Genomic DNA, 18050 nt, shown 5'->3' with positions numbered 1-18050 from the left:
AAAAAATCCGCATGCCTGAAAATAATAATAATAATGATAAATGCAAAAATAAAACAAGGCAATAATTTAGCAAAATATAATGCAAATATAAAAAAAAGAAGTAAAATGCAATGTAAATAAATATTTTTTTAGGGACACGAGTTAAATTCTGTACTGGCTCCTTTCGGTTGTTGCAACTTATTATCAGATTCACCAACCCAAAAAGGGCCGCCATGGGGACGGATCTATACAAGTACTTTTTTTTTGTAGAACAATATAAGTACTTTCTTTCTTTTTTTTTTTTTTTTTGCTTTTTTACTTACCTGACAAGCATTGTATAAAATCTGATGCTCATATTTCTTTACGTTTAATATATTCTGAAACATATCGTAAAGTTGCTCCTTGCTCAGAATGAGTTCAGATGCAGCGGTGGTTCCCCCTCTCTGGGGATGCTTTCTCGGGTCCTCCTCGCCGCGGAATATCGCGTCGTATTTCGTCATCCACGAGCTGAGGACGGTCTCCTTGCTAAGTCCGTCGATCTCCGGTAAACTCCTCACCCGCTTCTCGATGTTGTTCTTGAAGACCTCCCTGAAGTCGTTGGCCGAGGAGCCGCCACTCCTGACCATTGCCAGAACCCGATCGCTCTTGACGAACACCTCATAATAGCTCTGCACGGCATTCGTGAAGGCCTCATCGGCCACGATATTCGTTTCGCCCACCAGGAAGGCGTTGAACCTTTCCTTGATGGTTTGCAGCTGGGCCTTGGTGATCTTCGTCTGTCGCCGGGCCATGTCCGTCGGTTGTTTGGCGTTAAACGGGTACGCAATGCACCGCATGACGAACACGTAGAGCTGAAGGCGTCGTTTTCTCTCCTCTTCCGATCTGGCATCGCTCTTGTCAACATCCTCGCTTTTTTCCCGTTCGCTAATCAAAGAGGGGCTCGGACTCGACGGTCGGGCCTGGCTTGTACTCGTGCGACTACTCTGAACGTTCAGGTTATCCCCGCTAGCCGATAAACTACGCTCGGCGCTAGGTACACTGAGAACGTCCGAATTCTCATCCTCGATGGGCTCGTTGTCCGATTCCTCTTCACTGGACGATGGATCGAGCATATTAAATAAACACTTCACTCAATATAAATTGAAAAAAAAAAAAAAAAAAGAGAGAAAGATCCCAGTCGGCCGCTAGCTTTTTTTTTTTTTTTTTTTTTTTTTTTTTTCCTTGCTATATTAGCCTCGGTAAGTCTTATCGCTGACACACTTGCTCCGATCCCCAGTAAACGATAATAAAGCTTACCGGCGCATGCGCTCTACGGAAACGGAAGCAGACGACGATTCCGATCAAACCCGACAAACCAAATTTAAAAATAAAGTTACTTTTTAATTTTAACATCAAATAAATTGTAATTACTACTATAAAATATTACACCAACCATCTGATATAAAAACTATTACAACATTTAAAACGAGGTCGGAGCTTATTTTCAGTGACGTCATCCAAAGTTGCGGGCTCCCGTAGAACACAACGAGTGAACCCCGTAGAACACATATTTATAATGGCAGCCATAATGGTGGCCTTAGTATTATAGTCTTCCTTGTGGATATCCAAGTAAACATTGTAATAATTGCGATACACGAAACTAACCGTGAGGATTTCAGGGTAGTTGGGATGAAGGGTAATATGAACAACAGTGCTCTGAGGAAGCTTTATCTACTTACACACAAAGGTAAAAGTTTGGAATTTAGACGGATCTCTTGAACCGATTGGTTATATATTGTGAATTCCTTCAATAACAGACGGTGTAAATAAACATACAACGGATCTCTCTCTCTTTTCTTTTTTTTTTTTTTTGTTACTTTCACTATTTCTACATGGAAACTAAATATTATTTGATTTAAATGACGATAATACAGATCGCGCATAACACCGTCAGAACCCTTTACAGTTAAAGAGAAAGGAATATCAAAGGAATATAATCACACTAAGTCGAATAGGTAAAGTATTGCCTTTTCTTTTATACCTTTTTCTATTATATATATATGTGTGTGTGTGTTTCTTGTAGATTTTAAAATCTAAAAACAATACATATGTATTTCTAATAGTATCTTAATTAAGTTTATATTTTTCCTTTGCTTATTTATAAAAATCAGATTGTATTGATATATATATGATCACGTGATATCTCCTTAAGAATATGATTGTCTAAATTTGCAATAGGTTTTGGGTTTTAACTCTTTCCCTGATAAGAGTTGGCCATTTTGACCCTAGTTGAAACCTATATGCATCTGTGTCGAAAAACATTCGTATAAATAAAAGGTTCATACTTAATAAATATATGGCTCCAATTCTTGCATTGAACACTAGTCAATAGGATTGTTTATCCAAACCTCCAGTAGCAAACTACCTTGTACTATGTGTGTCTATATCTATATAACCGCTATAACCAATATGTATCACTCTTCGTTATAAATAATTAATACTATATCTATAAGCCACAAGACCAATATTGAAAACTCTCCTATAAATGTACAAATACCACTATAGTTATATATATATATATATATATATATATATATATATATATATATATAATTGCACTATTAAAAAAATAATAAAAACGTGTATTACACACATGTGTCTACAAATGATAACGAATTTCGAATTTTCGAAAAAGTACTTTTATTTTAAAAACTGTCCTTATAATTAAAATGTGTTTTTTATTTGTTTCTATAAAAATAAAATAAAAACAATGTCTAAATATATGACTATCTATATATGTATCATTACTAAGTGACAGCCATTGCAGTGAGTGTTAGTGTTTCATTGTGAGGCCATTTTAGAATCTTGAATTGTTAGACATTCGCAGCTTGCAACGTTATTATTTACCTCTTAAAATGTCTCATTTGTTTTTATTCTTATCTTCCTGTTGTCTCTGCGATAAATTATGGTCATGATTTGTGTAGAAATCCCTTTTAATTTACCCAGTTTTAATAATATACGACGACATATCTCCCGCTAGAATGTTGATAGCAGTTTAGAGAGACGAATCAAGACTGGTAGCCATTTTAGATCTTCATTTCAATTTACAATATCTTGATTTCTTTCTGGATTAAAAAAAAAATCGCTTCATTATTTTTATTTCACCTTAATTATCCAGCATTAAATAATTTTATTAATTGTATTATTTTATTAAACTTGGGCTCTTTTATTTCCACGTGTAAATCCACATTGTTGGTGTTTCATTTTCTCTTCGTAAATAAGAGTAAAAACAAATCCTCAAATCTGCTTTGTTTGTCTTCTCAAAAAATAAATTTGAATTATTTTTTTTTAGTTCATACTTAATATTTTATATGCAATTTTCTGGAGATTTTATAAACTTATTAACCTTTATCAAATACCTAAGGTAATCGAATCCAATGAATATTCTGGAAAATATTTAAAAAAAATTAATAGCTGACCTTAATTAATTTCTGAAATGACCTGGTTTTTCTTAAATGGCGTTTTATTCCCTTTTACTTTGGTTTTAAATGAATATTATTGTTTTAGATAGTTTAATCTTTTTAAAATAAAATTTTATTTTTCTAATTGTAAATTAATCAGTTTGCATGTTAGACTGGTTACTACATTCTTTTTTATTTATCTTTGACATAAATTTGAATATTAAGATGGAAAATTAAATGGTGCCATCTTTTTCATCTATATTTATTTATTTATAGGCATCTGTTGTTTTAATCAATGATATTATCTCGATTAACTAATCTCAAAATATATGAATGTGCAAGCACAAGTGTTCATGTAAAATAATTATAGGTGCTAGTGCAGAGAGTGATCCGCGCTATTTTTTTTAAATCGTATTTCCAAGTTTAATTAAAGTTTTATATATATTTTTTTATTCAATTGTAAGGTTGAAGGATAGAATAGGTACAAAACGCCCTCCCTCCCCATGTTAAGAATGGCTTTTTAAATAATAACGTTATTACTTACGTCCGGATCACTCTCTGCACTAGTACCTAATTATACTGAATAGAATTTCACAATTTTAATATCATATTTAAAATTAAACATAATTAATCATGTAATTTATTTACTATAATTATAAATATAATTACAATATCTTGCTTTGATTGACTTTAAAAATGGCTGTCAGAAAATGTATATTTCTTCTATCTGTTCTCTATTATTGTTTGATGTTTGATGTAGAGGGAAAGAACCAGAAAACATAACTTTTACATTTTTTTCTCTCTAAATATTATCTCAAAAACCATTATAAAACTGAAATTAATATTCAACTAAGTTTTGTTTTGTATTACCATAATATTCCCCCTATAATAATGTGTAGTTTAAATAAACTCTGGGTTTATTTGTGGTCATTTTGACATGTACTTCATTTTCAATGATTTTTTTTTATGAACTCATTTCGCATCGATCATTTATAAATACGTTTTGCATCACATTATTTCGAATCCATTCTAAAATAACATTTAAAAAAATCATTTTTAACATGTCTACATGTAATATTTTATTTGATATGGATTTTAGTTTAAATTTTTAAATCATATTTAAAAAATACTTCAATTAATAGTTCCATCAGAATGCATTTCAGTGTTTTTGTAAATAAAGTTATTTTAATTAAAAAATTGAATTACTTCGTGGATCTTCTAAATTTGAAAAGGATTTTGAAACTATCGAGTAGAAAGTCATTTAGATGTATTAAAGAAATTTAATAAAATATTGTTTATTAGAATATTGAAAATTAGCACTATTATATTTTTTTAGACCATATTCAAAATCATTTGAAAAAATGAAAGGTTTGGAAGCATTCAATAATTTTATAAAACAACATTAACAAAATGATAGTTTCATAACAATTTTGGTCAATTAATATAATTTAATGACCAAACTGATACCGTAATAAAATTTTCATTTTAAAACCCTATTTAAAAATAGTAAATTGAAATAAAAATAGACAAAGAATCCCTGGCAACGCTGGGGCTGGGTATACTAGTTAATAAATATTCAGAAAATATATCCATTTCTGTGATTATATATATATATATATATATTATTAGAAATTTTATGTTATTTTTGTGGCTTGTCGAAGACTGCCCCTTTTAGCAGCTGGATACCTCCACATTAAACCGACCTTGTGCCACATCCGGCCCTTGTGGGAGGTGGGCGGTAAAAAAACGGTAAGCGACCTCGTGTCACATCCTCCCCGGCGGTAAACTGCCACCGTGTACTCTTGAAAATGAATGACGTCATAAAGGATAAATTCAAGTTGCAAATGCAATCTGACGCCATAAGTGATTGATGCTCGTTGCCAAAAACCGATTCATTTTTATGACGTCATAAAGTTGTATTGGTTTGTCTGAAAGCAGCAGCCGTAACTGCTGATTGCTGCTTTTAAATTTATACTTAATTGTTATGATTTTGAGTAAATAATAATTTAAACTTTGGAATTAATGAAGGAGATCCACCATTATAATGAATATTTACTAAATATATGGTTTCAAAATTAACTGACCCAACAACCGAACCTGCCCTCAAAATACAGTCATCAATAAACATTTAAAAAAAAATCATTAACTCGGTTTAAGGAAAACTTCCATAATCAAAAAACAATTGCGAATTTCAAATAAGTACATTAATGTTTGGATTTAACTAGAATTATTTTAAATGAGTGTCTTTAAATGGAATTATATGAATTAAGGAAATAAGGAGACATTTTGGGGAACTATTGGATGAAATATTTAACAATTCGGTATGTTAATAATAAAACGGGAAAGTGCACAAACCACAAAACACAAGACAATATCACATCAAAAAGACATCAGTAGAATTCTCCCGAAAATAAAATATTGATTAGTTTGTTTTTTTTTGTGATTGTGTGGCTTGTTCAGTTTCCATTTTATTTTTTCTATATATAATTCTGTTGAATTTATCTTTAGATCAATCAAATTAATAATGTAACAGTATTTTATTATTTTAAAGGTTAAATTGAGAAGTTTTTTAGAAAATTGAAAAAAAAAAAAACATTCAAGATGCCTAAAGAAGCATAAAAACAAAATAAGAAGTGATTTCTTGTTTTTTTTTTGTTTTTTTTAATTCTTTTTGTTAAATTAAAATTAAAAAATCAATTTTCTTTTGAACTTGATACTACAGTCAAACTCGAAATAAAGGTTTAAGACTCCATTCTTGAGTTCGACTCGATTTTGCATGCAAATTCGTTCATTGGTTATTTTGCACTTTGAATAATGGTGAAAACTCATTTTGAACTGCCAACCAACCATGATTCGTTTTAACAGATGCTGATCAAATATGCACATAGTCAAGTACATTTATATAAGACTTAAAAAAGAAAAAAAAATAGAATAGAAAGTCGTCAGATCAGCAGTAGACTATTTGACCTAGTTGCAGTGTTCTTTTTCGAACAATTGCAAATAACATTGAAAGTAATTTTTACCTTTGCACTAATTTCGTCACTGATGACCCCCGAAGGATTTCTTGTTTGTACCACAAGGTCTTACTAAATCGGAATAATTTGGTAGTTTCCGAGTTTGAGAAAATAGAAAACCGGCTTTCATTTATAGAAGACTAGCAGGGCTACCCGGCGTTGCTCGGGACCGTATAAACAATGAAAAAACAAAAGCAGATATTGAACATATGTTTTATTCTTAGGGGAGAGGAATCTTTCATCTCAAGTTTTAGCGTTACAAACAAACATTTGTCTTTTATATATATAGATAATGACAGGTTTTTTGGGGGCCCCCCTCGAAGATAACTGATCAGTTGACCAACTTCTAGTGGTCCGTTTGACATGAAATTTCGATATTTGTCATCCGGGTGATGGGGCTTCGATATGATACCAAATTTGTCAAGTTTAGTTCCGTCTTTCAAAAGTTTTAGCGTTACGAACAAACATACATACACACAGACGTTTGGCTTTTATATATATAGAAGAAGAAGATAGAAGATAAAGATAATGTTTTATTGTAAATTAACAAATTCGCCCTCACCCCACCCAGATTCTTTTGCTTAGGCGATTATCTGTGAACACCCTGAAAAACAAATGGAAAAATAGCTTAAAGAGAGGGATCAGTTTCGCATATAAATTTAACTTAAAATGATCCCTCATTTTTGAGCCATTTTAATTTGTTAGAACTATTCAAAGCATTTTTATATAGGAGATAAATTCTGTGCGTTTTTATTATTTTTTTTTTATCGATTAGGTGTTAGTGGTAAAAGAATTTTAAATAAAAAAATATATGAAGTTAGTATGAACCGTAAATGAGGGATCATTTTAGATTAAATATATACAAAACAGATTTCCCATCCTAAATTCTATTTCCCGCCGCTTATGAAGGAAGGGTGTTTACACATAAACGCCTATAAAAACTAGAATTCCATTTTTTAGTTGGGAGTAGGGTGATTTATTTGACGTTGTTAATCTACAAATTTACTACTAAAATTTAAAATGCGAAATAAATACAAAGTTCTTTAAATAAATTTATATTACATGTTTTTTTTTCTTTGTTGCATCTTAAACTGTAAAAAAAAAAAAAAAAATGAAAACTATAACAAAACGAATAATTGTGAAGAATAAAACAACCACTACTATTCATTATCTTTTTTTTTTTCTTTAGGTGAATATTCAACAACATTATCGTTTTCAAATCTTAATACATTTCCAGAGTTTAAACGCCTTTAAACCAAGAATATTCCGAATGTTCTGAATGGAATAGTTAATGGAAGAAGAAAAATAATTTATTTAAACACCGAACAAATAAATTTTCCAAGTAATATTGTACAATTGCCTTTTTTCCAATGGCCAGAATTCATATTTTTCCCCCGATCGTTTTCTGTGTATCTATAAGTAATGTGCATAGTTTAGCCTATAAATCCACAAATAGGAAACCTTTCTCCACCATGTTGCATATATTAACTATGGATATACTTATCCTCTCTCACTCATATACACGCGTTTTCCGTCCTTCGGTTAATTCAATATATTAGGTATATAGATTGAAGAACAAGTATTTTATTTGTTTATATTTTATTTATTTCCAGTAATTAACAAAAATATACATTTTATTCATTTATTTTTTTTCTTTCTCGTGAGGTTATCTCCCCTGTTCTTTCTGTATTTTATTATTACTAAAAAGGTACATCTCTCTCTCTCACTCACTCACACACACATCTCTATATATATATATATATATATATATATATATATATATATATATATACATATATATATATATATATATATATATATATATATATATATACATATACATATATATATAATTTTAAATATTTTGTAATACGTATCTTCGCCAGCGTTGAGACTGGACCCCTCACTCCCTCTTTCTCTGAAAAACGATCGGTCACCGTTTCTTTCATTCTATTAATTTGATATGTTAAAAAATAGATTAAAGGATAGATCTTTATTTGGTTATATATTATTTTTTTTTGTAATTAAACATTTTATGTTCATTTCTTCCTTTGATAACGCGATTACCCCCCCCCCCTCAACCCCTCGCCTTCACGAGGGTATTCTAAAAAATATATTAAAATTAAGAAATTCATTGTTCACTGAACATGAATTCAATTTTTTCAATTTTAATATTTTTCTTTCAATCTTTCATTTTTATCTTATTTGACGACTAACTAAACTTGATTTTTTAAAAATTCTATAAGAAACCACTTGTTTTTCTAAATATAATAATTTCTAAAATTATTTACTGTAAATATAAGTTTGTTTCTCAAATTTAATCAATATAAGGGTTGTAATAATTGTAATTTGAAGTTTAAAAAAATGCTTACAAAAAAAAAATTAACCTCGAAATTTGAAATAAATAACCCTCGTCACAGGAAGTGAAAAGAATCGTGTTGGAGTTTTTTTTATTTTAACTTCCTGTGACTTCTCAAAATATTTTTACATTAAGTAAAAACACTAAAAACTTATCCAGCTAGATAGAAGAGTAACTTATCTTGCTTTTGGTAACATTTGTTTGTTATATATTTTATTTTTTTAACCACTTTTTCGAATCTCTGAATTATAAAACAAAACAGAATCCTCCTATACTGAGTCAGTTTTTAATTTTAATCTCGAAACCCCAAGTGCCCCTTGGGGGAGTGCAGGTGCTCTGCGTTAAAGAAAAACTTACCCTTCCTTTGTGGAAAGGCAAGTAAACAACCAGAGATCAATAAAATTCCGAGGTTGGATTTAGTCGTCCTTTATTTTTTTTTTACTTTTTTTATATCTACAGTGTTTTAATTTTTAGGCTGGGATCACAGATATGTATAGGATAGACAAAGTATCTCCTCTGCTCTTTTAAGGATCTTGGGTCTAATTTGTAAAATTTGTTTACCTTTATTTTTATATTTTGCAAATAAATTTTAAATAGTTTGCAACTGGGACAATTGTATTAATTTTTTTTTGTCCTAATCAAGAGATCCTATTTTTGAGAAGCAGCTGTTTAACCATGGATAATTTCTAGTTCTAAAATTGTTTGTGTGAATGTTGAATTTTTATAAATCATTCAAATAATTAAATTCTTCTAAAACATGAAGTGGTAAAAAAAATCAATAACGAAAACCTTGATTTTCTACTGTAAATTTCCAGGTTCTATTAAATTCGTCAGACATCTGAATTAATACTATTGCATGCACTAATTTTATTCTAAAACGTTTACAATATGAGCTGATATTTATCATTCTGGTTGGTGTAGCACATGTCATTTTTTTTTCTCTACTGGTCAAATATGCATTAAGAAATTTTCTTTTTCTGTTGATGCCTTAAAAGCATAAAACAGTTTTTGTAGTACAAGATATTGTGTGTACTTCCTACATGGGAGTTGGCTGGAAATAAAATACCTATTCTAATTTAATTTTAAAAAAATGGAACTTTTTTGACTCTGGCAAAAACTCTCCCCCACCCCCACCAAATTCTTTTATTTGCGCTTATTCTTTTTTTGTTTCAGACCACATCATCTTTAAAACAATGTGAGAAATTTATTCTGACATAGCTTAGAACTCTGACAGTAGAAATTAAAACAACATCAAAAAGTGCATTTACCTGGTGGATTTGGTGGTCGTTTCATCTTCTCGTTGCAAAATTATGTGTAATTCAGTTGCTTCTACTGAGTCTGGTAGGTTAGACTTCATAAAGAAGTGGCAGGTAAAAAATCTTAGATTATCATTAGTCCTTTGCTTGTGGTTCATTTAAAACTGTTTGGATTGAAAAAGGCGGATAATTCCGACGAAATGGTAAAAACAGAATTCGACATTCTTAGCAGATTAGAAAGACTATATTATGCCTAAAAAGAACACCTAACTTAGTACGTTAAATTGTCTCAAAAGTACTGAGACAATATTGGGCACCAAAGAGCCCTTAAAATAACAAGAAAATTAATGAGATTGTTCTGCTTGAAATCTTTTCTTGGACTGAAGTTTCGGTTAAAACATGCCCATGCTCGCAGGTTAAAATTCAAATCAACCAATGAGAAAGGCTGTAATTAAAAAATGTGTAAATCAACTAATGGAGTGACATGATTCAAGTTCTGTAATTTCTCACAACAAATGGCTTTTTACCTCATAATATTTGATTTTGAGTATGTTAAATGTTTTGTAAAAACAAAAATTTAATCTAATTTTTAATTAGATCGGAATGTTTGGTGATATCTCTAAAATAAAAAGAACTGAAACTGGTTACACAGATTTATAGTTGTGAAGAGTCATGAAGGATATCAAAACTGAGAAAGAAAAGCATCCTCTAGACCTCCAATGGATGGTTGTGGAGAGTACTGGAATCTTCAGTGGCTTATTACAACTTTAATTCTAGTTGTTCTCAGCCAGAAATTAATGGTAAACAGTTGTTGTGATAATACAAACTGATTTGCTATTTATCAAAAGAGGTAGACAGTTGAACATCTGTGGAAGGTTGTTGTCACTCAGACTCTGATGAACATGACTTGTTATTGCTAGTGAGCAGTCACTGATAATGAAAACTCTTAGTAAATAATAAATAGCAATGCATGCTAATGTGTAAATATTTTAATGAAAACAAATATAAAAAGACTGCTTTCCATTTGATATTAAATTTATTTTTTAAATATTGCTGTTTCCATACTTGCTAGTAGGTATTTGAAAGAAGTTATTTTAACTACATCTGACATGTCAACATTGTTTTTAAAATCATTTCTGGTGTTATTTTCTCATCAAAACAAATTTTATCTTTCTTCTATCAAGAATTAAATTTTTAGTTCCTCAAAATTGTAAGTGAAGAAATGGGATTTTTTGTAATTGGCCCTAGTCCTCAAAAGGTGCTAGTAAAGTAAATTTATACAAATCAAACTTTTTTTGACTGGCTTAAATTTGCTTTTGGCATCGGGAGAAATCATGTGATTGTTGCCAACATCCCCATATAAAAGTGTTACTATAGAATGCACTGGATTTGAACTTAGCATCCCCAGGTTATCAGCCCATGTTGTAAACGATTGTCAAAAGGTGTTGGGTCCTGCAGGTGAAATTTACCTTAGGTGGCATGTAACATTTTCTAAGTTCTGATAAGTATGAATTGTCGTTTGAAAAAACTTCATTCGCAATTTCAACTTCCCATCGCAGAGTTGGAAAATCTGCAAAAAAAAAAAAAAAAAATAAATTCTGATTTCTACTTCTTTTAGTAAAATTCCACATAACCAAAATTGACATATCAAATGGTATTTTAAACATTTAAAATACAAATTTATCAATTTCTGTGCCTGATAAGTATAGGGTATTTTTTTATAATTTTTTTTTTTTAGAGGCAGCAAACTTTAAATTGACAACTATATTTTCTTAAACACCCTTTATAATGAAAATTTTCCTACTGAAAATATCTGCTTAAGCATGAGAGGACTGATGTGTTTTATGTAAAATCATGATTTCTACTCAGAGCTAAACTGTCAGACAGTAAAAATATATTTCTCTTAAAAGATAAACTTTGTTTTTATTTTAATAAAAATATTTAAAATTTAAAAAAATATTTTATTGTAGCTATTAACCCTTTGACCTGAATTATGATGTAGATGACTAAACAAAATATTTACTGTTAATTTTAGTTAGTTTTAAAGGTAATGATACTATGATTATCTTCAAACTGGAAAAATTATGAGCTTCAATAGTTAAACTACCACTGAGAATTTTTTGCATTTCATAAACTTACCTTAATTATTATTCATAGTGCTTGAAAAAAAGTGTCTTTATGATAACAAACAAAATCCTCTACTCTCTGAGACAGATGGCAGAATGCTGATGGACAGTTGCAATCTGGCGGTATCTAGCCTCTACCCAGATACTGAACTAATGCGTACAAGGCGTGTTTAAATCAATTTCCACTTTATTTAGTTATATTCATTTATTTACAACTAAACAAATTAGTTCAGCCATAAAGAGTTAAGAAATATTTATTTTTTAACACGGTTTATATTAAATGTGATTGTAACTCTGTATGGGACTCAGTTGAGAACAACACCAACCATACTACCTGTAACAGCAGGAATTTGCTGATCATCAGGATTAAATTAGTATTCAGGCATCTTTCGAGGGACATCAAAGACCACATGATCTAGATTCGAGTCAACCTGGAGTCTAGTTTCTCAGTTTCTTTGAGTAAGTGGTCATGCAGTTCTGAGCTTTAGCATGCATACCGTGTTTGCACTATCCCCCCCCCATCTCAAATAAGCCAACAAGAAAATGGCTTTCGATGTGTTAAGATGAACATAATCTCACTATCAGACTGTTGAAACAGTGTGAGCAGAAATAAAGAAATTTATGTTGCACCTTACAAATGTATCTGTAATTCTAAAGACGCCAAAATTCAAGAAATATAAGGAAGATTTGTGAACTAAAGCTGAGAAATGCTACATGGATGAATTACCAATAGACAATGTCTGGTGCAGCTTTGGAGGTTTACAGAAAGCAACCTAATCATGTTGAGCACATCTCCAGCATAACTAGGTAACAATTTTGGGTGGCATCTTGCTCTTGATGCGGATTGTAAAATGTTTTCATGCTCACATGCAAAGATATAAAAAAAAAATTGAACAACCAATTTGTAACTGTACATAATTCTAAAGGAAAAGAATCAAGCATCTCTTTTGCTGATATTTTCACTAAATATTTTGAAAGACAATGATGGTTGAGAACCTGTACAAATATTCGGAACATGGAAGACGAATGATTACCAGTTAATAAGGCTTTATTCATCTGGAATCATAGGTATACATGCTGGAATAGAAGAATAAAATATTGATAAGATTTTATACAAAGTAACAGTGCTCACCCCGAGTGGAAAGAGTTTGGGAAGGAATTATAAAATCTTTGTTTCTTAGATGGTAGGGATGGACACATTGTTATCTAAGAATGAGTTCTGATAGGTTCATATTGAGCGTTGTATCAGCCTGTGAGGTTTCACAAGATTCTTCAGATATATCAGATTCAAATGAGGAATTTGGTTGTAGACATGGACTCTCCAGTGAGACAAGAGTCATTAGTATTAGGTGGTACATTTTGTGGTTTTTGGGCAAGTTGCTGCAGCGACACTATTTCCTCCTTTCCAGTTGGAAGTCTAACATGAGCGTATTAAGGGTTGCATTCTAGCAATTCAACTTCGTTGACAAAGTGTTCATACTTAGATGACTGTATGTTATGTTTCATCAGAACTGGACCTGGATTCAAAAGACAACTGGGAAGAGAGGTACATGATGTTGACTTCCGATAATTCTGGAATATTCGCTCGTAAGGTGTAGCGTTAGTAACAATACACAAGAATAAACAAATGGAATGCAAGGTATTGTGCAAAACTGGTTTCCAATGAGAAATCAGTCTTTGCAACTTCAATACCAGCTATATTGTTTTCCATAATGTGGTATTTACTCGTTCTACCTGCCCATTTCCCTGCAGGTTATAGGCAGTGGTGCGGCTATTCCCTTATGCAAAAAGTTTGCTAGTTTTATTGAAAAGAATGATGGACCTCTGTCAGTGAATAAAGGAAGACATGCCAAACAGCAAAAATGGTTAACAGAAACAATTTATGACTGTGAGGACATATCTTGACAAGGAAAGGCAAAGGGTAACTGTGAATATGCATTGATAATTGTTAATATTTGTTTCGACTATTAGATGGCAGGGGACCTTTAAAGTCAACACTTAAGTGTTTAAATGGTTATATTGCTTTGACAAGCTGCAAATAAGTGGGATGAAAAAAAAATCGCAGTTTTAATTCTGCACAGACAGAACAGTTCCAAATAGTTTGTGGACCATTTTTGTGTAAAGGAGATTATGCAAACGTACAAAATGAGACCTTCGGGTGATGCCTGACTGACAATAAAATGTGTAGGTTTCGTAGACTGGTTGAATTAGTCAAAGAGCAAATAGCCTGAGAAAGTGTGTCTGTGGCTGCATTATCTTTCCCTGAATGGTATATTACATGAAATGTGAGGTTCCAGCGTTCTACTTTCTCATTCTTTATTTTGCTTGAGTGTTTCAGGTCATACATGAAAGCTATGGAGCATTGGTCTGTAATGAATTCAAAGGCAGAACCAATAAGGTAGTGATGCAATTTATGCACTGCTTTGATGATGGCATGTGCTTCTTTTTCAACCGAAGAATAATGTTGCTCGCTGGCTGAAAGAGATTGGAGAAAAGAAAGCAACTAGGCAGCTGTTCTAATTGAGAGTGGAAGTCAGGGCAACGTCCAAAATGTCAGTTTCTATGGTAAAGGGTATGTTAGGATCAATTGTTGTAAGGAAAGTGTGCTCAAGTTCTTCTTTGAGGATGGGGAAATCCACTAAGCAGGATTCAGGTAGAGAAAAGACTTGGTTCTGTGCTAGCTGTCAAAATTTATCTGAGGAACAAGGAAAACATTGAGCATAATATGAAAACATTACAACAACCCGTGATTTAACATCTTGTGGTGGAGGTAGATATTTCAAAGCATGGAAACATTCAGAATCTGGTTTGATAACCCCAAATGACACTTTGTACTCTAAGATGGTGACTCTCTCAGTTCACATAATGCTCTTGTTCTCATTGAAACTTTCTGGCTACATCTAAGAAACGAGTAAAGTTTTCATCAGATTCCATCATATTACGGCCGCATATAGTGATGTTATCAATATATGCAAAAGTGTCAGTAACCATCTCACATTTTATTAGATTGTCTTGGAAATATGATATACTGTTTGTTATGCCAAATGGAATATAGCAGAATTGATATAGATTTCTACAGGCTCCGAAAGCTGTGAATTCCTCTTGTATAGATATTTGGTGATACGCATTCTGCAAGTCCAGCCTGGTAAAAATGGAATAGCAAGCAATTTTTTGACTAGTTCATCAATTTTTGGTAAAGGATAAGCATCAAGGTAACTGGGCCAGTTGATGGTCTGACTATAGTCAATGACAAGACACTTCTTGTCTCAGTCGTTAGTGGTTACTAGAACCTTTGCTCTCCAGGGAGAGCGAGAGGGTTCGATAACACTGTCTTTTAGAAGGTCATGAATTTCGGATTGATGGATTGGTGAGTGTCTTCTGAGTTTTGTAGCAATAAGCTTACAACCAGGTGATAAATGTTTGAATAGCTGTGGAGAAACAAGATGGGATGCCATTACGGCAGATACAGAGAAAGGATCTTTGTGACCCCCAATGGGTATTTCTACCTTTTGAGTATAATTTGAGAAAGTTGTGACCAAGTAAAACGTCTGAGCAAAGAGAAGAGAAGGACTGAAAGTTTGAAACGCGGGTAGGTAAACCCTTTATATGCTAATGTTGCATAGCAGTGACCTAATATACTGCTTGCATTGATGTCTTCCTGTGAGAAATTGGTGTATTTATGGATTATGTTCAATGATATATAACTTTCTGAGCTACTAGTATCCACCAGACGCTCCAGGATTATTCCATTCACTGTTTAATTGTGGCTTTTGACAAAAATTCAAGTGATGCAGCGGTTACAATGGATGCGATTGATGATTCACAAGCAGAAGTCACCTTCTTAGGGGAGCGATTTGATCGGCAAACTAGTTGGAAATGTCCCCTCTTGCCGCAGCTTCTACAGACCACATCACGGGCGGGATATTTAATTCATGGATGTCATTGATTACTGTAGAAGAAATATTTTTCCCCATTACAGCTGAAACATTTTCGGAAGTACAATAACCCTCACTAGTCACTAATAGTTCAGCGGTGGTGCCACATGGTGTGAAGTTGATATAAGATTTGGCTTCTTTTTGGGCTGTTTCTAGAGAACGAGCTAAGTTGGAAGTCTCCTTCAAATTGAGTTTCCTTTCTAAAAATCGTTGAATTGTATGAGAGTGACTGCCTGTTATGAGGACATCACAAATTGCTTGGTCACAATGTTCTTCGGCCATTACTGTCTCAAAGCGACAATCCACAGTAAGCAAATCTAGCTTCTGCAAAAAATCCTCAATCATTTCACCAGGCTTCTGCTTAGAGGTTGTCAAAAGATATCTAGAATGAATAATGTTAGAGGGTTTTACGAAAGACTCGAGTTTAGCGATGGCTGATTCATATGAGTCACAATCTATTAATTGTTGCACTGGATGGGAGATGTAATTGGTAAAAAAAGTCTAGTTTGCTAGTTGGTGGACAGTCAATTGGCCTCAGGAAGTTGTTCAATGTACACAGCCAATGTGTCCAATTGTCTGTGGAATCAGGTGCTGAAGGGTTATCATTGAAATGCTGTGGCTTCAGAAATTGGCCCATTTTGAATTAGATTCTAGATGAATAAATCGTAATGATTTGGAACATGAAAGACGAATGATGACTAGTTAATAACTAGTTTTATTCATCTATAACCACATATATGCATGCTGATATAGAAGAATGAAAAATTGATAAGATTTTATACAAAGTAACAATGCTAATATGACAACCTACAATACTTCAAATGATAGTACTATTAATGCAATCGACCCCATCACTCAGCCTGAGGTCAAGAAACGGCTTTTGTCCTTGAATATGAATAAGGGGGAAGGTTCAGATAGACTATGTTCAGCAATTTTACGAGCTGTTGCACCTGAACTATCTGAACCTTTAGTGGCCCTCGGTTGTTTCTGCTGATTGGCGGGTGTCCACAATCTGCACTACCTTTTAAAAAGATGAGAAAGAAGACCCAATGAGAATCGGTGAAGTTCACCTTTTTCACAAAATGCATGGAATTCTACTTAAGTGATCAATCATGGCTCATCTCACGTATCCTGTTATCATCTCAACATGGTTTCGTTACAAAATGTTCATTTCTCAAATTTATTTGTATTGAAAGAACAAGTTAGGTGTATAATGAACAATGGAGATGCCGCTTTTTGGATTTTGTCTTTAATTCTGTTGTTGCTTACTTTTATACAAACTTAACATATATGGCCTTGATGAATCTGTTATAAAATGGATAAGATCATTTCTAGGTGATCGTACATAGAAAGTTCAGATTAATGGCAGTCATCTTACATGGATGCTTGCAGTAGTTTTATTTAATACTCTATGCTGAGTCCTATTCTCTTTCTACTCTGTATCAACAACATGCCAGAAGTGATTGGTAGAAACATGCTCTGGTTTGCAGATGTCAGATTAGTAACTCAAAGAAGAAACCTCAAGTCTAACTTTCAATATACCTGGAAATGGTTCATTGAATGGAACTTATGCCTCAATGTCAAATGCTGTCAGATTGCAGTGGATTCTCCTAACTTAACTCTCTAGTTCTCAATGCTATTTCTGCAAACTCGTTCCTGAAATATTTCTCTTACTTTGTCAGGCCACTGTTAGAGGTATGTCCAAACCTCTGTTCATTATCTAATACATGGTATTCAACATCTGGAGAGAATTCAAAGACTAGCTAGTCAAATGGTACAGGATCTATGCGATCTGCTCTATGGAAATTGACTCAAGAGGTTTAACCTTTTTTCTTGTGAGTGTTGATGTTTACATAGTGAGCTCATTTTGGTCTACAATCTTCTCGATGGCCATTACAATGATTCACTCTTACACTAGAAAAAGATCTTTCTGGACACCAT

The 18050-nt window shown here is 32.4% G+C and overlaps 2 protein-coding genes across 24 annotated transcripts in view; one reads left to right on the top strand and one right to left on the bottom strand.

Annotated features, from left to right (window-relative positions):
• The window catches only part of LOC145294584 (calcium-dependent secretion activator 1-like), a 649478-nt gene extending 644225 nt beyond the window's left edge, over nucleotides 1-5253 (bottom strand). For 17 of the 18 annotated variants that reach the window (XM_080141392.1, XM_080141393.1, XM_080141395.1 and 14 more), the window contains exon 1: nucleotides 303-1416. In XM_080141392.1, coding sequence (XP_079997518.1) covers nucleotides 303-1091 — 789 coding nt within the window. In that variant the 5' untranslated portion in view covers nucleotides 1092-1416. Of the gene's footprint in view, nucleotides 1-302; nucleotides 1417-5122 lie in introns of those variants that run through there. The other variant, XM_080141411.1, reaches the window with a different exon arrangement.
• Nucleotides 1474-18050, top strand: part of LOC145294518 (uncharacterized) — a 188058-nt gene continuing 171481 nt past the window's right edge. For 2 of the 6 annotated variants that reach the window (XM_080141387.1, XM_080141390.1), the window contains exon 1: nucleotides 1496-1973. The gene's annotated coding sequence lies outside the window, so the exon portion shown is untranslated. Of the gene's footprint in view, nucleotides 1974-18050 lie in introns of all 6 variants that reach the window. The other 4 variants (XM_080141391.1, XM_080141386.1, XM_080141389.1 and 1 more) reach the window with 3 other exon arrangements.

The sequence above is a fragment of the Euprymna scolopes genome, chromosome 2 (assembly GCF_053919585.1).
Source record: "Euprymna scolopes isolate OS-2025 chromosome 2, ASM5391958v1, whole genome shotgun sequence".
Taxonomy (NCBI): Eukaryota; Metazoa; Mollusca; class Cephalopoda; order Sepiida; family Sepiolidae; genus Euprymna; species Euprymna scolopes.
The sequence above is the reverse complement of the archived record's forward strand: the minus strand, read 5'-3'. Positions and strand labels throughout refer to the sequence as shown.